Raw genomic sequence first — 23,393 nt, 5'->3', positions numbered from 1 at the left:
GGGCCAGTACTCACTAGATTGTACCAGAATACCTCCCTGCCCTACTCCATGGATGTGTATGGTCATCCTCATTTGCATACTGGTGTATCAGGCTGCAGGAAAGGTAGTGACCTGTCCAGACTGCACCTGACTTCCTCAAGCCTATTCTCCTGCCTCAGAACAGTGGCCATGAAGTCTTGCCTTTTTATATACATACAAGGAATATACAAAGGGGAAAGAAAGGGAAGTCTCAAGCATTACTAGTTGGCTCATACATGTGGTTTCCTCAAACACTGTTGCCATTTGACTGCTATGCTACCCTGTCTTTGCTTCTGCCTAAGGAAGTAAGCCTCCTGACATCTGTCACACAATACAGACACAAGCTCACCGACACAAGAACCCACAGGCTGAAAGCTCCTGGACATGCAGAGGTGGTAGAGCCACACGGGTGGGGTGAGGCATTAGCCATTCTTTCTGGAGCCAGATTGCTGCTGGATGCAGTCCTCACCTATGTGACCATGGAGGAGACTGATTCCCTCCCACCCCTGGAACATTTTCATCTCACAGCGGCAATCTACTAAAGTAGTCTCTCTCAGCGGTCAGGGCGGATGACCCGTGACAGCATCAACCGTGAAAAGGACACTCAACTTTCTCCCGTGTTGTTGGAAGGCATTTGGAGACAGGGGCTGCAGCAGCCATGTTCGCACGGTCCTTGGAGTTCAGGGAATGGCAAGACTGATTGGCTTTTTGTGATTCAGTTCTTGTCCCCAGAGTATCTCCCTCCCATTAAGAGCCCTTACCTTAGTCTTCTTCTTCTTCATTCTTAAGACTCTCGATGCGATCTGGATGGTGGACAGGGTCTCTGCGTAGCTGCTGGCTGCAGCTGAGATGTGTGCGATCATGGTGGTGCGACAGTTCACATTCCCCAGAGACTCCCTCAGAAGCATGGTGAGCTTGCTCTCCCTGCCAAACAAAGTAGATTAAGGCTGCATTAGTGGGCCATGCCTCATGCTGGCTGTCAGGGCAGGACTTCAGGTTTGCGTGTGGCTATTTGGTTGTGGGTAGTGTTTTCTTCCTCTTTTTTAATGGCATACTAATTAGCATTGCTTTGCAGCATAGGGCTATTTGCAGTTGGCAGCTGAGCAAGTGCTTCTAACTCCAAGGATGGATTCATGCAAACACCTCCCTTGGCACTTCTGTCCTGGCCGCGATGGGCTATTCTAGTGTATCTGTTTGTGTGCATATGACATCGCACATAATGAGGCCTGGGAATAGAAACAAGGAGAGGGGATCAGGAGAAAATGGCTTTGTGACCAGCAATCTGGCATGCTATCTGCACACATAGCCCTTCTCAGCAAGTTTCTGCACACAGGGCAATCCCTGTAATAGAAATAGCATGCTGTGAACCTGCACTGAAGTCCCACGTGTTTACAACACATGGGAGACCCCCTTATAGCATAGAGGCATGCTATTGCCATTGTCTCTCAACCCTGCTATTTGTAGCCAGTAACACTGAAGGAATAGACGTTGGTATTCCTGATAAGCAGAGAAAGATAGACACAGCCCAAATAGTCACTTAGCAACAGGAAGCAGAACTTTCCAGAAAGGCTCCCCCTGGGAACTTTGCAGTTGCTATGTGGAACCACTATCTTGGTTAGCGATAACAAGGCCCAGGGCACTTCAGAGGGTTTCTAGGCTCTTTAAGAATTGACCTGAAGGAATGGCTCATATTTTTCTATCTCTGTACTTGCTCCAGTGACATCCTGTCATGTTTTTTTTAAAGGGTCCCCATGCAGGCACCTACTGGGCGAAATGCCATCTCCTCCCTGGAGCACCCCACCTGAGGCTGAGGCAGCCTCTGGCTGTATTTCATGCTCAGATGATGTGTTTCAATCTCAGATCGTCCTTCTCAAGTTCATGTCCCTGCACAATCCCTTAGAGAGGGACCATCAGCGCAACAGACTTCATGTGGGATGCTGGCCACTGTCCGCAGAGATTTTTTTTTTTATGTGACTTATGTCTGGCTTCAGGGAAGAGAGTTTCTTTTCCTGCCTGGGACCAATTAAGGTGTTCACTTGGGAATGATGGGCTAGTGTGTTCCAGTTTCAGAGCAAATTATAAATATACCAGGGCAAAATAATCAGGGGATAGAATAGATAAAAGAAAGAGAAGGAAGTGTGTGTGTGTGTGGGGGGGGGTTGGGGTATCTGATCACATTTAACTCCCCTCAAAGTATACTCTGCAGAGATGTCTCAGGAAGGAGGTTGGGGCCCAGTCTTGACTTAGCAAAGATGGTATATCTGAGTGAACCACAGGAAGTGGAAGATGGATTCTGTTTGGATTAGGCTGTGACCATATGCAGTCAACTCTTACAATTTATGATATTACACACTATAAAGTATCCATAAACAGTGATTTACGGGATCCTAAGGCATGGCTGGCAGAGAGAAACACACAGTTAGAAATCCTGTGAACCCCTCTGGGAAAATGACAGTTTGGTCAAATGTCAATAGGCTACCTTGTTTTAGGTAACTTTTCTATTGACTTAATATCTGGGATTTTTAAAAACTAATGATGTTTACACAATATTTCTTTATGGTAAAATACTGACAAGAGTGTTCAATGATTTCCTGGCCTTGAGAGATACGACAGTAGATGCCTCTGATCTTCAGAGTAGCACTGTTCATCGCTCTCTCCATTAATTGTGCAGCAGCTGATGAGTCTACACGCTCAGCTTCTTCATACCTGTGAACTGTAGATGTGACCTTCCCCATTTCAGGAGTGGCCTCGCTTACTGTAGGCAACTTCCTCCTCCCCCTGCATGTATCATGCCATATGTGGCTGCATTGGCATTGAACCTGCAGCCAGCAGCACACGAACTTATCTAAACACTCATGTTTTCTCCATGAGGCACAGAGCATCCCTCTTTGTGCCTCTTCTCACTAGAAAGCACTTCTGCACCATGCGGGGAAATCGTTTGAAACAGTGAAATCATGGGCAGAAAGCATAAAAAATTCAAAAGCACCAAAGCTGAAAGCACACAAGGCAATGCTCACCCTGTCACACTTCAGTGGGGGGGGGGCCTCAAAAATTTCCTCTACTCTATGCGCTGTCCTTAAATCACCATAAAAGCATCAGGAATATTGGCTTGGAAATTACAAAGAAATTTTATCTAGTAGGAAATATACAACTGTGGGATCTGCAAATCTGGACCCTCCAGCTGACTCAACTATAACGTTCCTGTGGGAAGTCTTGCTAATCAGTGCTCATGGCCAAAGGCACACTTCCGGCTCTCCACATGTCCCTGTGTAAGTCTTCAGGAAAAGATCCCAAACCAAATAACATGATGGAACATTCCACCAGTCTGCTGTCTGGTATGCTCCACATGTGTGACACAGTTGTAGACAAATATTTGTGGCTTTTAGAGAGGGAGTCCATATGGTTGGAAGAAGCCACAACATGTGTGTTGTTTGGTAACTGACGTTTTTTTTTGCAGTCTCATGGAAAGAAAGTCAGCAGAATCGCTAGCCAGATGGACACAGGTCTCTAATCACAGGGGAGCGAAGCAGAAAAGCTTAGGGAGCTGCGGCTTTTTCAGCCTCTCGGTGATGCTCTGATTCTAAACAAAGACAACCGAGAACGCAGGTGAGAGAACTGTACCAAAGGCTGCCAACTGCAGGCTGAGCTGAGCCTTCTGAAGGAAACTAAGAAGGTTCCAAAGAGATTTTAGGATGACAGTCACCACTAAATCAATACTGAGGACACAGAAAGAGAAGCATGAACACACTCTCTGTCATGGCCCCAGGATCAGGCTAGCTAGAGAGAGAGAGAGAGCAAAGATGCAGGGTCCTGTGGCCCTGGAGGACTTGTTGGTTAGCAGAAAGAAGGGCAGGCAGTGAGGCAGAACTGAGCATGCCCGAGAAAAAAGCACATCACTCTTCCATGTAGCATCTTTTATGAATACATAGTCCAGTTCCTGCCTATTCCGACCATGTATACTTATTGAAATGACTAAGAAAAAGCAGTCTTGTTTTTAAAAGGAGATAATCTTTTTTATTAAATAAAAGGGCAGGGAAAACAAGGAATTATGAACGCATTAATGTTTTACACTGCTGGGAATGAAAGCCAGGGCCCTGAACATACTTGGCCATCATTGAATATAACCCCAAGCCAATGAATATTTAATTACAAATATCTTTTTGAGGCAGAGTCTCACTGTGAACCCCTAACTCTATTCAAAATCACAGAAATATGCTTGCCTCTACCTCCTGAGTTCTGATTAATGGTATATACCTCCATGCCTGACCAATATTTCTTAAGAACACATACTACTTTAGACCAAGTGATAACAAAGCAGGGCTGTATAGTCCAAACCAGGTTCTTTGCCTGTTCTCATAAAGCAAGTGCTATTGTCTAATTGTCTACAGACATTGTAACAAACCCCACAAGCATTTCCCTGGTCCTTTGTAGAAGAGTGTATCTGTCCCTGCTGTAAGGAGGCTATAGGTAGGGATACTGCCTATACATGGTAACATCATTACATAGACAGAACCATTAGCCACTGAACATGCCTTGGTTTTCATAGTATTTTATAATCTGTATTTGATGGATAGCAGTCTATACTGCTCCTGAATCTTTTTAGATGTTTCATAGAGTTATGAAACAAAGTCAGTCCTATAGAAACTGGCAGAGAGAGAAAACGCTTGGCTTTGGAAATCACTGGAGCACCAGGCTCTGACTAATGTCACAGCTCACACCACTTCCGGCCACATACAGAGGTGGTCTGCCCTTGCAAAGGAGCTGCCTTGCTGTTCGTGTCCACTGAACTAATTAGCTCATTAGGGAAGCAGGTGCTCACTTAAGGAGCATTTGTGTGGCACTGGCTGACTCAGGTAAGAGTGACTGACAAGCTTAAGGTGCCTGGGGCTCCAGCCAAGAAATGGACCTATAAAATTTCAACATGACAGTCATCAATAAAAGATAATGACAACTGGCATGAGCAAGATGGCTGACTAAGGACCCCTACCACAAGCACCCTGAGAGACAGCCAGGGTCACAAGTAAACAACTATATTTTGATTTAAAAACAAACTGACTAAACCAAATGAGTGTTCCAGAGCACCCATGAGTGTTGAGGGCAACCACGTAGTAAGGGAAAGTGCATGTCTGTCCCCTGCATCCCTGCCTAGATGCAGGGGCAGGCACCCTACCTGTGGGGAAGGTAATCAGAGGGACTTTGGCCACAACAGTTACCAACTTGCCCAGCTGAAGTCCTCATCACATAGGAGCCCTGGGGCCCCTTTAGGCACTAAACCATAAGCCAGGTCCCCCTGCTAAGCTACTGTGTAGTGGGTTAGCCTGGTGCTCTTTATAGTCTAATGTTAACACTAGATCCTCAAGAAGTGTTGCCCCTGATGAGCAGACCATTAGGTACTCAGGTGATGCCATGTGAGCCTTTTCCCCATTTTACTGGTCAATCAAAGGCTTGTGACTGAGCAGTGGAGAGGAGAGGTGGGACTGGAAGTAGAGATGGAAGGAGAGAGGACGGAGGAAGAAGAAGAGAAGCCATGATGGACCAGAACTTCATGGCCGAGAGAAACCCCAAGTATCAAGGGGTCTCCTAGCTGGAGAATAAGTTAGTGTAGTCCTAGATCTGCCCAATCTAGGCATAAGGCTTATAATTAAACTATCTGGGCTTTGTGTCTTTTATAGGGCTTATTAGTGTTGGAAATTCCAGCAACACTACTGAGCTACTCCAGAGGAGTCAGCACTGGGAACCCCATCCTGAGCTGACTTGGTGCCATGCCCCACAAGGAGCCAGTGTCTGGCTGAGCCAAGTGTTTGTGTTTGTACCTCCTGGGGCTGAGCTAAAGGTACAGCTCTGTCCTAAGAAAACAGTGCTGGAGAGCTGTTACTACCTGCCCTCTAGGCCAAACAGGTGTAGCACCCAGCTTCCCTGGAACTTAAAGGAACCCTGAAGTCTGAGCTGTCAAAGCCTCCTACCAGGCTGGATGGTGGAGTCACCATTGTCCTGATAGTTGGCTCCTGGGCTTCAAGCCACAGCTCTGTGCTTGCTGGGGTACTGTCAGTTTGCCACCATTCCAGGGTTTAATGATACTACAATGTGGTGTCTCATCCAGGGTCTGATTTGCTGCTGTGTTGTATTGACTCTGGAATCGAGCCACTGTTGTATGCTGTGTACCCCAGCCCACTCAGCATCACGACAGCAGCCCAGTGCTCTAGGTCTAAGCTGCTCGGTGTGCTTTGGTATCATCGACCAGCTTTCTGGTCAGTGTGCATCAAACTGTGTCTTAGAAAATAAAGCATGCCCCAAGTCCCAGTTATTATTATAGGTTTGTGGGACCTTGAGTTCAGAACTACAACTCTACAGACCTCTGAACACTGTTCCACCCCCACCCCCAGTCTAGAACCTCAAGCCATTGTAACCACTTGCAGGTCATTATCAGACCTGATACTGTGAGCCCTTATTTTAGGGAAAATAGCAACACACAAGCAAATTTGTGGAAATTAATATGTGCCCAAACAACCAATGGGCCAAATAAAATGGAATGAAAAATGGAAAAATATCTAGAAAGTGATAACAGTGAAAAATCTTCACACACAGGATTCCTGTGAAAGCAGTTCCAATAGTAATAGACGCCTCTGCGCCTAGGTCCCTGCTCCCAGCACCAGCCTGACATGGCACCTCAGAAAGAAGAGGAGGGGGAGGAAACTCCATAGTTAGGGAGGGTGGGGGAGAGAAGGAAAGAGTAAACTTCAGTGTAGAAATAAGTTAAATAGAGACTAGAAAAGTTACGGGATAAAGAATACATATTGTTTTAACATCTATAAGCAAATGCAGAAAACTTGCAATTATATTGTGGGGAGAGGAGAAGAAAAAAGAAAAAGAAGAGATTAAAATAGTAATTAAAGTTTCTTAACAAAGGAAGACCCAGGACTGGGTGGCTTCATAGCTAAATTCTAAGATTTCAAAGAAAAATAATGCTAATACCTCTTCAACTCTTCCAAAATTTAAGTTGCTAAGAATACCTCATGCATATTTTATGACATTTGTTACTTAAAGCCAGACAAAGACACTAAAGAAAGGTATAGCTATCCTCTCTGATAAATAGTAATGTAAAAACCTTCTATGAGACATTAGTAAATTGAATTCAGTGTAAACTTTATACACTATGATTGAGAGCGATTTGTCTCTGGCATGCAAAGCTGCTTTAACCTTTGCAAGTCAATCAGTGAGATATTCCATTAACGGGCCAAAGCAGGAAATTATCACCATCCTCCTAACTAAACAAGAAGAATCATTCTATAAAACCCAACTTTTTTTAGTTATAAAACTTCTCAGGGACTGGATACACCTTTCACTGGTGGCACTGCAGGCACCACTAGGGAGAGCAGCCCAGGCAAAGCAGTGGAGCTGGCCCTCGTGGCCAGGGTACTGGCCAGCAGGCCCCGAGGGCATGAGTGTGGAAGAGCCAATCCTGCCTCACCTGCTGTGAGTGGCATGAGCACAGAGGTGATGCTCTCGCCCCGTGTCACCATTGGCAGTTGGGAGAGCTGCCCCAGGATCATAAGAGCAGGATTGCTATCCCTGCCCCTCACCAGTTCCAGTACTTGGGAGAGAAGGTCTTGCATCTCACCTGGGCACCACAGTAGAGCCGGCCCAGGGTGCAGAGTGTGCGGGTGAGCTGGCCCTGCTACTCATCTGCTGTGTGATGGAGAAGATGCAGGAGTGATGTTCCCTAACATCTGTGGTAGTCTGGAGAGCTGGTCCCAAAGTCATAAGTGCAGGAGAGCTAGCCCTGCCTCTCACTGGCTATATAACTTGAGAGAATGGGCCCTGCACCTCACCTGGGCAACATAGACTGGATGGTAAAGGCACAGGTGAGACGTGAGAGCTGGCCTGCCTCTCTCTGGCTGAAGTAATTGGGAAAGTGAGCTTTACATCTTGACTGCAGCACAGTGGAGCTGGCTCTGGAGGTGTGGGTGTGAGTGAGCTGGTCCTAAGGGCATGAGAGCAGGGGCATTGGGTGGCCTAGCGGGAGCAGTGCTGGAGAGCTCACTCTGGTGGTGTGGATAAGGAAGAGACAGTGAGCTGACCAGCTCAGCTACCATCCAGGCTCAGATCCAGGGCTTTAGGTTGGCCCATCCCCAAATCTGCATCATCTTTGAACTATTGGGACAATGTTAGGGCCGGCTGATCTAAAGCTGCAGGATCTCCATGACACAGGACAGCAACAGGATAATCAGGAAGGGTCCCAGTGATGGTGTCACTAAAGCCAGAGACCTGTAACCAAACCAATGACTCATTGCAACGAACATTTGCAAGTAAAGATGTGTGGACAGAGAGGTATACTGTGGGACACACTGTGACATGCTACAGCTTCCATGGGATGTTTTCTATGCTTTGTTTTGTTTTTGATTGTTTGTGCATTTTTTATTTTGTGGGGGAGGTTGCAAGGGTGGAGGGTGGGTATGAGGGGTGGGGAGAGGAGTGGGACGGGGGTGTATGATGTGTGAAAGTCACACAGAGTGAAGAAAAAGGTTTTGAAAAATATTAAATTAAAAAAAATTAAAATGCATTCTACATGGATGGTATTCAGAAAGACGTACGGCAAGTAGCATGTTTATCCAGCATGGAGCTGATCACTGCGCATCCTCCACAGAAACCTCCCATTCTTTACTTATGCAATATCCCATTCCTTCTCATAGCTGTAAGATAAGACGGTACCCTGTGGTGGCCAGGAGGAAGAACCTAAACTACTCTAGACATGGTATATCTACAGTTTGCTCAGGGCATCATTCACGCCATAGCCCTCGCACCCAGGTACCACTCAGAAATCTGAAAGATAATCCAGACACTCAGAATCAGTATGTAAATAGCTTACCAACTCCAGATTACAACCATGGGTCAAGATGGAAAACATAGTGGTATAAGCATAAAGTAACAGAGTTGAAAGGATTCTTGGAGGAAGGTCTTGCATTTCCTAACAAAAGGATCATTAAGGTAATGGGTAATATGCCTTGTGCAGCAATGGCCTTCAACTTGGGAAGGCTTACTGTCTTTGCAGGGCAGCGCGTATATTTTCAGATATCTTTATTAGAAGTCTCTTCCTAATATTTAACCTCGGTATTTATAACATTAACTGGAAGTCACTAGCTCTGTCCCCTGGGATCATACAAGGTAAAAACAAGCACACTGGTCACACAGGCCTTTCACATTTTTAGACACGCTTATCATGTCTTGCCTGAGGGTTGCGTAGGCACATTCAGTTTTGTTTCTGTTGCTCTTTCAAATGTTTGGTTAGTCACTGAAGCTCACAACAAGCCCCTTTCTCTATCATGCAACTCTGTGTGTGTGTGTGTGTGTGTGTGTGTGTGTGCATGTACGTGTGTGTATCACTATGTGGGTGAGTGAGTGTATGTATGCATGTGTATGTATGTCTGTGACTGTGTGCGTATATGTTTGTGTGTGTGTGTGTGTGTGAGTGCATGTTTGCATATGTGCACTGAATACGTAAGGTGATTTTCTCAATTCTCCACCTTATTTTTGGGACAGGGTCTCTTGCTAAACCCAAATCTCACTGACTTATCTACTCTAGATGTCCACTGAATCCAGGGATATGTGTCTCTCTGCTCCCCTCATTCTGGGAATGACGGGTCCAGATATATGCTCCTGGGATATGTTTTAACATGGGTGCTGGGGATCTGAACTCAGGTCTTCATGCCTTTGTAACAAGTTCCTTATTGATTGAGCCATATCCCATGCTCCACAATCACCCAGTTTATCATCTCTTCCCTGCACACACTTATGTATGTATCAAATAATTTAGCTCTGCCTCTCAAGAGAGTTTCCCTTTGCTGTGAGCTTTGGGAGATAAGCCTTGTGATACCCATTAAGACTGTTTTTGTTTAGGATGGAGGGTGTCCACATCAGATTTTAGTGAAGCAGGAACATGATCAAGCACCAGGTTTAGGTTCATGGCTTGGGGCCAGGAGGTACCATCACTCTGGGACTGGGGTCAACCCTCTGGGAAGTTGCTCTATGTAGCCACAATTATAGTTGTAAATGTCATAGCTCATGCCAACATTGCTGGTGGCAATGTTCAGTACATATTTCACATGCAGATGTTGGGACAGTACCATGTCCTGCAGTTACTGGAAGACTTACATCTGGAACCTTCCGAGACCCTACTACATTCATATATCTCCTCCGAGAGCTGATTAGAGGCTGACATCTTCCCATGGGATAAGTCAGAGCCATGAGCACTTAAAAAAAGACTGTTTTATTGATTTTTGTGAATTTTACATCATGCACACAAGCCTATGCACTTCCCTGTCATTTTAGATCTATGTCCCTCCTTTGCAACCTTCTTTCCAAAGAAAACAAAAACTAAAAATAAGGAAACATTTAAGATAAAAAATAAAACAACAAACAAACAAAAACCAAGCATTTTGCCATGGAAACTGTAGTGTGTATATATACACAGTATACACCCTTTTGTCCACACACCTTTAGTTGCAAATATTCATTACAATGAGTCATTGGTCTGGTTTGAGGCCTCTGGCTTCTGCTACCCTATGATACTGGATCCACACTGGGCCTCCTTTAGGATGTCCGGTTGTAGCCCTTTGTCATGGAGATCCTGCAGCTTTGGTTCTTACACACTCCTGCAGTTTGTGAGTGCTTTTACTGAGTTCTGGAAGTCCTTCGACTGAATGATGGTGGTTTGGGGTGCCTGCCAACCACACAGTTGGTGCCAAAAGTGAGGTGCAGACTCTTCTCAATCTCCTATATCCTTGAACCCAAATAGCCAGAAGTCTTGGGCAGAACAGCATCCTGGGGACTGTGCCCTCAAACCTTGAAACTCTCTCAGACTTCTATCGGCTCTTCTAACAAGACTGTAAGCACCTTCATAATGGGAACTGTGTTTAGCCTGTATTTATTCAGCTAATACATATGCCTTAATAGCTTTAGGGCAGAAGGGAAGGACTACATTCATTAATATTCACTTCAGTTTAACCAGGAATGAGGAAATGTCATCACATTAAAGAAAAATGTCCCCAAAGAATAAAGAAGACAGCCAAGCGAACAAATTAGTAGGCCAATAGAATAAGAGGCATACAGCTGTCCCTCGGGTCAATGGTCTGCCAAAAATTGCATATTCTAACAAAGTAAGAGATGCTTCGAAGGTTGTGCTTAGTGATTCAACAGGAAGACCTTCAGCAAGCATCATGCATGACAATTGGTCCGAAATAGATGAAGATTGTTAATCAGTCCAGATCAAAAACAAAGACGTCAATACCCTCACCATAGCTAGATATAACTGTGGTCTTGACGTTTTTCCCATTAGTTTTTCACTTCCTTTAAAAATCTCATTGAATCCAAGAAGTCTTATTATCATTAATCATCAAAGCTTTGCAACAGTCATTTTTACAGTCCTGATATGTATGAGCTTGCCTCTGCAATGGTCTACGGCTGCTTAACCAGGGGGCAGAACTAGGAACCATCTCCATTATGCCCAAGGGTGGCTATCACAGATCTTCAGAGTAAAGATGAGCTCACTGAACTCTTTGGAACTTTGCTTCCTTTAAGTTCCCATCATTCTTAGGTCAGGAGTACATGTTCATCTTGATGTCAGAGAACTCTGATGGTATTCAAACTGGACTTAGGAACTGATGAAGCATAAAGATAAAGTCAGGAATCATGTTGTCATGGTAACCTAGAGGCATTTCCCTGATTCTATTTACCTCTGTCCATGCCCTCGAACTTTCACAGAATTCTTGAGAAGAGAGAAAAATAAGGCTACAAATGGAATCTTTGATGCAATGAAATCCGATTTCACCCAGTATCTTTTCTCAGGTCTTCCCACCATTCTGATTGCTGCCTTGTCTCATGACCACTTGAGTATCATTACTTATGTAACAGCTTATGTGTCTGAAATATTTTTATTTTTATGCTTTCTTTTGAGCTTCAGTATTGGTTCCAAGTAGCAAATGCTTATATGAAACATGTGTTGGTTGTGGAGTTTTGATAGGGCCTCTTTTTGTACCTCGCTCTGCCATCTCCCTTCTCAGAGTTTGGACCTCAGCCCCCTCACATTCCCCCTCCCCCACTAATGAAACACCAGGCACTGTGGTATGTATCTGCAATTTTAGTATTGGCAAAGTAGAAATGGGTAGATCCCTGAGATGAGCCAGTCTAGCTAATCATTGAGCTATTGATTCTATGAGAGACCCCTTTTCAAAATATAAAATAGCCAGTGATTGAGGAGGACAGCTAATATTGACCTCTGTGTTCCCGACCCTCCAGCACTGACCCCCCTCCCCCATACATATACACAGAGGTATCCCAGGCACTCTACGAATGGCAGCTGGTTTATTTTGTAGTTCTAGAAACTCATGTGAGTCCCTTTCCTGGCATATTCCTTGGAAAAGGCTAAAAGGGGTTAAACAGGATAGTCATGGCATCTAGGCATGGTGGCTACATTAAATCTCATGATTATTTTTAGTTTTCAGAGTCAACTTATCTCATTCTGGTTTCTATATAATCAGCAGAGAACACGTAACTATTAATCCCAGGAGTCTTCATTTGCAAATGCTTGGCCCTATTCTGACCTTCCCCACACTAACCAAGAAGAGCTCCTCTCTCTGCCCCATCGGGCTGCACATCACTGGGCTTTCCCTAAGTGATCTAAGAGAAATGACACATATCAACAGTGAGAGAGGTCAATGGTCAGTGACACATTCTACCAGGAAGGACTCAGCCCAGTGTCTGTGTATATGTGTGTATGTGTGTATGTGTGTATGTGTGTATGTGTGTGTGTGTGTATGTGTGTATGTGTGTATGTGTGTATGTGTGTATGTGTGTATGTGTGTGTGTGTGTGTATGTGTGTATGTGTGTATGTGTGTATGTGTGTATGTGTGTATGTGTGTATGTACATATGTGTGTGCACATGTATGTATGTATGTATGTATGTATGTATGGTGTGTACATGTGTGCATGTGTATATGTGCCCGTTCATCTGTATGTGTATGTGTGTGAGCCTGTGCATGTATATATATGTGTGCATGAGAGAACACAGGGTTTCACCGGTATTAGCAAAGCTCTCATCCACTGAACTAAGCCCCAAAGGCCCACAAATGGCCTCTCTATGTTGTCAGTCTTGGAAGGCTTTCAGGAGTTTGTATGACATTCAGGGTTGGAACGAGCTTTGTCTTGTCTCCCTGGCCTGGCTCCTGACCAATGTCCTTTGTAGCACTTAATTTGGGAATATGTTTATGGGACAACTGTGACATCCTGCTAAAGCCCATTACTTTCTCCACATTCTTATGTAAAACCTACTTTCATCTTTTTCCTACCCAATGTGACATGGTGTCTTACTGAGGTTTCATTTGCACTTCTCTTCTGCCCAGTGCATTACGTATGTGCTCATTGGCTACTCTCACGTGTTCTACAGAGACACTTCTGTTAAAGTTTTTTGTCCATTGTTTAATTGCTTCTGTTGCTGTATTTTAGGATGGCTTTAAAAGTTCTAAATATTAAACATGATCTCACTATAAAGTCATAGCTGGCTTGAAACTCACTCTGTAGACCAGGCTAGCATTGAAATCATAGAGACCCACCTGCTTCTGCCTCCTGAGTGCTGGGATTAAAAGTGTGTGCCAACCTGCCTGGCCTTCTCTGAAAACAGGCAGAATGATCTATTGTTTTCAATATCTTGGTGGTATCTTTTGATATATAGGAGACTTCATTTTTATATAACACTTTTTTAGACTCAGATCTTAACTTTTTTGTATCTGTGGCTCAAAATCCTTCTAGTATGTGGTTTTGCTGCAACAAACTTGCCAATTAGAGGGACTAAGGATTGTCTGGCTTATTATATGCAAATGATAGTTGTCCAATACGATCTTTATTACTTAGAGGCCACTCCCAGTCACCAGCCCAAGAACTGTGAAAGGCCATTTTCCCACATATGTGTGCTATGGGGTTTCCTGGCTATGTTCCTTTTGAGACAGAGTAGAACTTGAATTTTGAGAGGTGATGAAGGCAGTGCTTGTTGCAGTGACTTCTGGATATCGTATGGTTTAGAGAAACACAATCCCAGGGTTCTCACAAAATGGGCCAACTGCACTGGCATAAAGGATAGGGCTCAGTAATTGGAGGGAATTGAAAGGAAACTGGCTTGAAGACTTCCGCCAGAGCCATGCAAGTGTTAGGTAAGGGCTCAGTCCCTGCTCCTCATTCCCAGAAGCCCGAGGACAAGTTTCTCAAAGTCCTGCTGATGAGGTTCACAGAATAGGAGTTAAATACACCTTTCTTCCTCAGGCCCTTTTGTTTGGTTGGGTTTGGTTTGATTTTGTTTTTGTTTTGGGAGGGGGTTAGTTTCCTAGTTCAAACTCAATGCTTTTCTGTAGTGTCATAAAGGACACACTCTATGGGCTGGCTGATGTCCCAAATAGGATGCTGGCTTCTTACAGAATGAGGGCAAAGGTCTGTTCTTTCCATATCCAGACCTAGAATGGGGTCTAACACAGGGGTCTTCCTATAAACGTTCACGCAAGTATCTAATGGCTAAATTTATCCATTAAAAGAAGACTTTACCACATGAAACTTCCTAAATCCACAACTTCTAAGTTTTAGAATCTAAGATATCTTTTTCTGTTGTTGTATGAAGGAGCCAATGTTACAAGAAAATAAACAGATATTATTGAACTGGGGTTCCAGTGAGAACCCCTCCTACAAAGCTCAGGCTTCTCTGTCTGTATAAGAGCAGAGTGACTCTCTTACTCTCCAGAGCAAGCTGGCCTACTTGGGTCTACACGTATTACAGTCCTCAATGGCATATTACAGGAAGGATATTTGCATCCAGACTATCATCTTGAGGAGTATGCATGACAGCATCCCCAAAGAGAAACTAACAGACCCACTATTGTGGCCTTAATCTGATGGTAAGTTTCTGTTCAGCCCATCAATACAATGTGAGGTGTTCATGTTATGACCCCTTGGATATTCTTAGGTAGATACCCAGGTATGAATTTCACAAGGCTGAACCCACTGAAGTCTAGCAGTTTGTATTAGCTAGAAGAAGCTGGTCAAACTTGTTGGCATAGACAATATAAATATGTGTCCCAGAAAGGGTGGCAAGTGCCATCCTGGCTTGCAGTTAAATACAAGTAAGGGGAGGAGCCATCTGTGTGGTAGGATTTGGGATTTAAAACTTCTCTTACTTATGTTGCTATGTGAGTATATGCTGAGTGTGTATAGTACCTACACAGGCCAGATGAGGGTATCAAATCCCTGGAGTTGGACTTAAAGGAGGTTGTAAGCTGCTGATGCAAGTGCTGGAAAGTAAACTCAAGTCTTTTCGAAGAGCAGCAAGCAAGCTCTCTTAACTGCTAAGCTATCTCTCCAGCCCATGGTGAGATTTTGGAAGATCTTGTTAGAAAGCTCCAAAGGGCCCCTTGCACTGGCATACAGGATGTCCTGTTTAGACACACAGGTAGTTTTTGGAGTCACTTGTTCAGCAAGCAAGCATTAATAACTTGAGATATTGTTGGCTCTCTACCTACCCTGGAAATACAAACACATGAGAGATGGACAGGATCATAGCATGGATCCTATGTGTCCTGGAATGCCCAGAAGTCTTGGTTTTGTGTTATCTTCTATCCCTTCTGTTTATGAGAGCCTGAATTTCTCACTTGCCATTACAAGACTTTCACCAAAATAGGAGGGTGCTGTGGATGGACCTTCCAGCTCTCTATCTATGTGTGAGGTGTGTGGTGAACAGGAGATCATACTTTACAGTATGAGTTCTGTTAAACTGAGAAATGCCTTCTGTTGAATGTATTTCTAGCTGATATACTTACACAACTAATAACTGTGCTGAGATCAATTCTACACAGAGAAACCTGAGCTTTAGTTATAAACATTCATTAGATTCCATCAGAATGCAGCTGAACAACAAAGTCCATGTGAGGGAGATCAGCTGGATCTTCAAGTTAGGGGAACACACAGTTCTCTCTCTGCTTCCTGTAACTAGTTGGATTTGAAAAATATTTGAGACTTTAAAGAGTAAAATGGAATACCACAAAATTGTTTATAGTGGGCAGCTTTATAGTGGACAAAACAAGGCAGTCTTCATGACTGAAATCTGAATGTTCAAGTTTTAGAAACAAGTCTTCTAAATTAGAATTAATTTTTTTTCCAAACTAAATTGTAATCTGTAATGAAGTGCTCAATAATTGAAAGAGGAAAACCTTGGGCCTTGAGGCTGGTAATGAATTGCAATTATTAAAAACAAAGCCTGTAAGCAGAGGACCCTGGGATACAAAGGACAAGAGTTCAAGCTACATAAAGGATTAAACACGAGAAATTCTATAGCTCTTTCTTCTTTTCTGAAAATTGATGTATAATTGTTTCTTACTTGAAAAAAATGTATCCTATTGAAACAAACATACTATAAATGGTAGTTAGATATCCAGTGTACCAAGAGAAAGAGAAGTTGCAGTCATCAAAATACACAGATAATTTTATATGTTATCACACAAAAATCATGGTGGTTTTAAGATAATAGTTGAAAAAATACAACATTAAGGAAAATAGCACTGCCATGATTACATTTCAGAGACTATAACAAAAATACTGGGGGCAGTCAACTTAAAGGGTTGAAAGGTTTATTTGGATTCACAATTTCAGAGATTTCAGTCCATAGCCTATTGGCCTTGTTGGCCTGTGGTAAGATTAATTATTGTGTGTAAGGGAGCAAGGTTGATCACCCTTTGGGAGCCAGGAAGCAAGGGGTAGTGATGGAAGACAGAGCCCCAATATCTCCTTCAAGTGTGCTCTCCAATGACCTAACTTCCTCCCACTACCCCCCAATGACCTAACTTCCTCCCACTATCCCCCCCCCAATGACCTAACTTCCTCCCACTACCCTCCCCCCCCCCCCCAATCTGGTAAAGGTCCCGCTACCATTAGCACTGTCACACATGTGAAATGTCACACAAGCCTTTCACACATGGGTCTTTCAGGGACATGGCCAGTCAGAAGCATTGTGAAATCCTAGCCAGGTAAGACAGAGGCAGAGCAAGGTACATTAAGCTATAGATGAAAGATGAAATAATTTTCCTTATTTTCTTAAACATTTAGAGAAGCACTCAAGAAGTTTTAACTGGTTTTTTTTTTTTTTTTTTTTTTTTGATTTGCAGAGATATTTTTCATTTTGTAAGAATGTTGTAGAGTAAAGTTTGCACTTGATCTTGCCAACAGGCTGAGAAGCAGTCAGAGTATCCAGAGTCTACACTCAGATACTCACTTATCAGAAGATCGAGAATGTGTAAGTGACAAAGTGACAAGGAAAAAGAACAGTTTGCTGGTCAGATCCCCAAAAGACCTTCCTAAGCACAATTACACAATGTGGATAGCTGTAAAAATCATATTAAATGCATTGTTGAGTTTGCAAAAGAGCAGACGATCTCTAGTCCAAGTCAGAGACTCGGGAGAAGCAGAGTAACACTTGCTTTCACTCTGAAGCTGTTTGCCAACCAGGTGCTCTCACAGGCTTTAGTTTTTATGTGGCCTGGGCTGGGGGTGGGGTTGATTTGTGAAATAGAAAACACAGCCCCAAACTGGTCCAATATGGACATTTTATTAGGAAATTCTCCTTCTCCAACAAATGTTCCTCTCCCATATTGAGGACATGATTTTCTTGTCCTCTAAAGCACCAAAACAGTGGAAAGGAAATTGTCCTAAGAATTTGGAACCTCAGTCTGAATCACACGCAGGCGATCCGATCATCTGGAGTCTCAGGATTTGGGTGGTCCAAAATATTTCAAGCTGAGAATACAATTTAGACTATCCTTAGGTGGCACCGCGCGTAGACCTAAATACAAACACTCTGTAAAGTAAACCCTCTTTATCCAGGTCTCAGGAATAAAATGCCAGTGCAAAGGAGTAGTCCCCAGACAACAATAAACACAGGAGGATGGGAGGCACCAGGAGATACAGATCCAGCAGGAACTGCACGTGGCCAACTGAGATGAACACATGGATTTCAAATAAACAACAGAAAGTTGATTAACATCTGTAAGGAAATTAAGATGTTCAAAGAAATAAACAACAACAAAATGACCAGGAAGGACCAATTCCTGCTCTGGGCTTTGTTTTAAAAACAAATCTGGGTTTAGCCTTCAACTTTAAATAACTAGACAGCCAGACAAAATAGAAGGAAAAAATGGAGGGTGGGGTTGAGGTTGAATAACAACAGGTAACAGAGATGCATAGGGACCCAGCCCTTGAGAAAAGGGAGGAGCATCAGAGACTGGGAATCCATACTAGGGATGAGGAACAAAGGTCGGAATTCAGGGTGTTGGGGAACAGGACAACTGAATTTTTTTAAAATAGCAGAGACCCATAGCTGCTCTAAGTTGTTCCATATTACCTAAAGCAGTGGCTTTCAGGCCCTGAGTGACTCCATTTACCTAACAGTTCACTGTGTCCATTTGGAGAGCACATGCTGAGGCAGAGTGGGCCTGCATCTTGTCTGCATAGGAACAGCATCACTCCACGTCCTGCACAGACCTACAGCTCAGCTAATCAGGCAAGCAAGAGGCCACCATCTCTGAGCTTACCAAATTAAATTAGGAAATGTGTTGACACAGGGGCCTGTCAAAACCTGACAGCAAAATCTGGCCTGTGAACTTACAGAGTTCACCAGACCAATGAATGGTTGCATGCTGAAACATACATCATCGATAGAAAAGAAAGTTCTCGAAAAGCGGCACCTTCACTGAAACCTGGAAGGCTCACAAACAGATTGGATCCTCAGTGACTGGAGAGACAGGCTGGAATGCTGTAGGTCAGAGCCTAACTGTAATTCATCTTGGGCTCTCTTTAGTCTTCTAAAGAGCCATCCTTTGCCTATTTCTGTGTTTCACCTAACATCCTGGGGCTGAGAGATAAAAAAAATCCTTTTGGAATGTATTAGCTTAAGAAAACCCTAGATTCCACCAACCAGAAGGCCAGAGTCACCAGACAGCGGTGAGGCCTCCAGTTGAGCTTTCTCAACTTCTCTTAACTGCCTATTAGATGTTCCCACCAATATGTTTACAGAGTGTTTATGACTTTGCTCTGTTACTATAAAAACTTCATGAAACTGCTTTCACATTGAAATGCAGGAATTTGGGGTGCCCCACACCTACGTTCCTAGGCCATGGTTATCACAGCTGGCTTCTTGGCCTCCTCTGAGTTGAGAGTCATGGGTTTTGTGTCCACATATAAATGTAGAGACTCTCACTGAGATGACAGAACCATCACCTGCCATCAGAACATTCAGCTCACATGCCATGGAGCAGTACTGACAACCTCCTGGATGCTCCTCCTCACTTGATGCAGCCTCTTGAATTTCTTTTCTTTTTTGGCCCCAAGCCTACAACAGGGTCCTTACTGCCTTAACTAACCACTTGTCATGACTCTCTTCACATTCGTATCAGCTCCCAGCTCCTACCTTCAGTAAGGCTTCCTCCAACACTGCCAGTTCTGTAACCCTTTCATCATCAGTCTATAATCATACACACTCACACATACACACATACACACACACACATTCATTCATCTATACTCATACTTTCACACACACTCACAAACTCACTCATACACACACTCACTCATCACACACACATACTACATACAGCCACACACTATTATACATAACACACTCACTCATACACACTCATTAATACATACACACACTCAATACACATACAATATACACACATGCATATACACACTCACATACACACATGCACACATACACACTCACTCACATATATACACACTCACATGCACACTCACACACATACACTCACATATACACATACTATTGTATAAAAAGGAGTGTGTGATTCAAGAGTTAATATCAATAACTAAGCCTGAAATAAGAGAAACTGTGATTGCCAGTGACCAGATCAATCAAGTAGACTCAGTAGTATAAGTGAAGAAAAGCCAAAGAAATTGGTTCAGCGTGTGAATTTACTGCCACCCACTAGTCTCTGACCACAGGGACGATGCTAGCGTATCTATGCTTCTGACGGCACACTTGCTGCCCAGAGTAAGGCTGTCACTGTTCACTGTAGATCTTTTTGTATGAGCCCTAGATATTCACATAGGAAAAAGCCATCTAGTTCTCAGAAAGAAATGCAGTCAGATATTCCAAGGAGCCAACAGGGCATGGTGTGTTCTAGCAGACAGAGTGGGACGATCTGCTGACTCACAGATAGGAAGAGCTTGACAGGCCAGGGTTTTGATCAGGGAGGCAAATCTGTTGGGTCAATTCACATTTGTCACTAAAGACACAGGGTTTAAGATCAAGCTGAGTCAGTCCAAATGAGTATATACCAATATGGAACCTGAGGGAGAGGCTGTCATTATTGTGATGACTTCATATGACAGGGGACTGAGTAGTGTAAACAAAAAGCAGAATTGTTATGCAGCAACATATTGCGAGAGCAGTCCTCAGGAAGGCTGCGAAGAGGAGATGGCATCCTGGGTAGGCCCTTTGGAACACAGGAAGGAATACACATTTTTAAAAAATCAGGCATGTGTACGTATGCATGTGTTTGAGTGCATGTGCGTAGAGGCCAGAGAACAACCTCCATTGTCATTTCTCAGAAATTGTCAACCATATTTTTCTGTGATGCAGTCTCTCACTGGCCTGGAACTCAACAAGCAGGCTGACACACTGAACTCTCAGGAAGGCTGGTGTGTCGGGGCACAAAACTCGGGGGTGTGTGCTTTCGAACGAGGGCTGTCAAACTGAGAAACCGCTTCCTGCAAATTCTTATCGACCATACTTGTATGTGGCAATAAGAAAGAGCAGAGAAGTAAAAATAAATAACATCTGGGGTCGTGGTCCTAAGGCAGAGTGGATATCGTCAGGTGTCTTAAGGTCTGCTGTTCTTCACACCAGCAGTGACTTCACCAGCACCGTCTCTGTCCCGTGAGGTCTCTACTGTTCCAGAGTGAAACTCGGCTTTGCTTTGGTTAAAGCTTCATGAGCGCCATTAGGCAACATGGCACAATTTAACTGTTCCTGTGAATAAATCTATTTGAAAATTATTCAATTACACAACAGAATGAATTATCACCTCATTTGCATGAACCAAAAAAATCTATTACTGCTCAATTGAGCCTGAATCAGTTGTGAAACAGGTGAGAATTTATGGTTGGCTACTCTGATTGAAGCTCAATTAATGTTCAAGGCAGTTTTTTAATGAATTAAGCCCTGACTCATTTGTATGCTTCATCCTTTCCAGTGCCTAATTGTGCCTAAATCAAGCTATCCTTGAGTAACCACAGAACCCTCAGGGTGCCTAAGGGCATCTTGGGCTCCTCTGTGCAATGGCCTGGACTAACCAAAAGCCGTCCTCCTTCAGCTGCTTGCTTTCTGTAATGAACAGAGTGGCTTATAATATGATGATTAGTTATCATTAAAGATAACAATAAGCTGTGGGTTTGGAGTCCCACGTTTAGCTCAGGAGTTTATCACAATGGGTATCAGCCACGTTCTTCATCAGTGTGGCACAGGGCAGAGCCCGCTTCCATGAATGAAGAGTTCAGGGTCTAAAGAATGGATGGAGAGGCAGGAAAACCTGGTTAAGCATCGGTAGTAGAAGCAGGTAGATGAGGAGAGAGATGGCAGATTAGCTGCATCAGCTAAGGCAGCAGATACTGTGGCTCCTTCCTCCCACCCACCCCTTCTTCCCTTTGTTCAGGCTGAGGGCTGGTGTGCACGTAATTATCATGTATCACACTCAGGTGTTTCATGTCTGTCCCCAGCCCCCACTCACACCCCTGAGCTGTCACCAGCTATATTGTTCCCAGTGACCTACCTGTTACCCAGACCCACTGAATACTCTTGAATTGGAGAAGTGATTGAAATGAATAAGTGGGTTAAAATAAAACTTGAACATAGGCTCCACATTTCTCTGGCTAGCTCTTGTATGTGTTTGTAGGCTCCATCAGACCCTGGGGAACGAGTCCCTTGAACTCCTCTGGTTCCTATAGGCTGATCTGACCAACACTGGCCTCCATGAATAGCAGTTATGAATTATGAGCCAAGCAGGATCTAAACTGCAATGTGAGCTATCAAATGTGAAAAGCTCTTCAGAAGAGTCTCCCCCTACCCAAATATCTAGTCTACACAGATACGGTTTTCTTTAACCTCTGTAGCATGTTACACACAGGCTCTGCCTCAAAGCTTCTTCTAGTGTGGCTGCCGTTATTGGTATTCTGTGAAGAATATGTCACTATCAAATGCATCACACCCTGGTCTGTAGGATCAACAGACACAACTGGGGGTCCAGCTTCTCCTGAGCCCCCTCAACCTCAGTGAGTACCTAGTTTCCTTATCTCACCTCAGTCCTTTGCAGAGTTTAGATCTGCATCAGGCAGCCTCCCTGAGTGCTGGGCAGGAGGGCTGAAGCTCCAGTGTAACAAAAGGAACTTATGATACATTTGGCCAAAAGAAACAGCTGCCTTACAAGCCAGAGTGTACAACGGTGCTGCTGAGCCCTGATCATAAAAGCTTAGAATGTGTGTGTACACTCTGGCCTTCTCACCTTTGAAACGTCATGTTCTCAAAGTCCTCCCAGACATTTTATCCATGGGCTCTAATTTTGTTTCTGAAGTGGGGGGCAAGAATGAATCCTGATCACAAGGTTGAAAATGGGGACTGAAATGATCCCTGAGTAACAGAAGTGGTGCTGACATCCATGTTCCCTGGCCTCACCTGAGTGGGGCTCTGCCAGCCCAGGTGACAGCAGAGTCTCATTTGTAGACCACAGCTGTCCTACTCCAGCACATGTCTTTGGGAGCTCAGGGTGAAGAAAGTTGACAAATTCCAGTTCCTAATTGTTCCTAATGCTTCTGCTCTCCACCAGATGCTTGAGGAAGCTCATTACGGCGGGCACAGGGAACCCTGGCTTCAGCCGCACCTCCTGCATAGCCTGTCATTACCAAGCTGATATGCAGCCAAACTTCAGGGGCCAGCGGATGATAACCTCTCCTATGAGACCTGAGAGCCTGTTCTCCCAGGAATGCCTCAGAGACAGCACCATCCCAAGAAAGGAAACCCACAACCATGGTCCTCTCTGTCAATTGTGGGCAGTGCCCAACTCTCTGGTTTGAGAAAGGGACACACTTTTCTTGTTGGAGCTCCCAGGCAAAGCAGGAGAGCTGAGTGGTGTAGGTACTATGAGGTTGTGCGGCTTTATTGCTGATGGGGGATGTGAGATGGCTTCCCAGACTCTCAAGACAGGTGAAATGGCTGCGACTGACTAAGTTCCTCCGTGGCTAGTGCTGAGTGGAGCACTCAGGCCACCGGGCTCCACTACAG

At 44.1% G+C, this 23,393-nt stretch overlaps 1 protein-coding gene across 3 annotated transcripts in view; it reads right to left on the bottom strand.

Moving 5' to 3' along the window:
• Kif26b (kinesin family member 26B) overlaps positions 1-23,393 on the bottom strand; it is a 428,644-nt gene that overhangs the window by 17,738 nt on the left and 387,513 nt on the right. For all 3 annotated transcript variants that reach the window (XM_076914586.1, XM_034520916.2, XM_076914588.1), the window contains one exon: positions 780-942. In XM_076914586.1, the coding sequence (XP_076770701.1) occupies positions 780-942 (163 nt within the window). The remainder of the gene's footprint in view (positions 1-779; positions 943-23,393) is intronic.

The sequence above is a fragment of the Arvicanthis niloticus genome, chromosome 16 (assembly GCF_011762505.2).
Source record: "Arvicanthis niloticus isolate mArvNil1 chromosome 16, mArvNil1.pat.X, whole genome shotgun sequence".
In the NCBI taxonomy this organism is placed as follows: domain Eukaryota; kingdom Metazoa; phylum Chordata; class Mammalia; order Rodentia; family Muridae; genus Arvicanthis; species Arvicanthis niloticus.
This window is presented reverse-complemented; position numbering and strand designations above follow the sequence as displayed.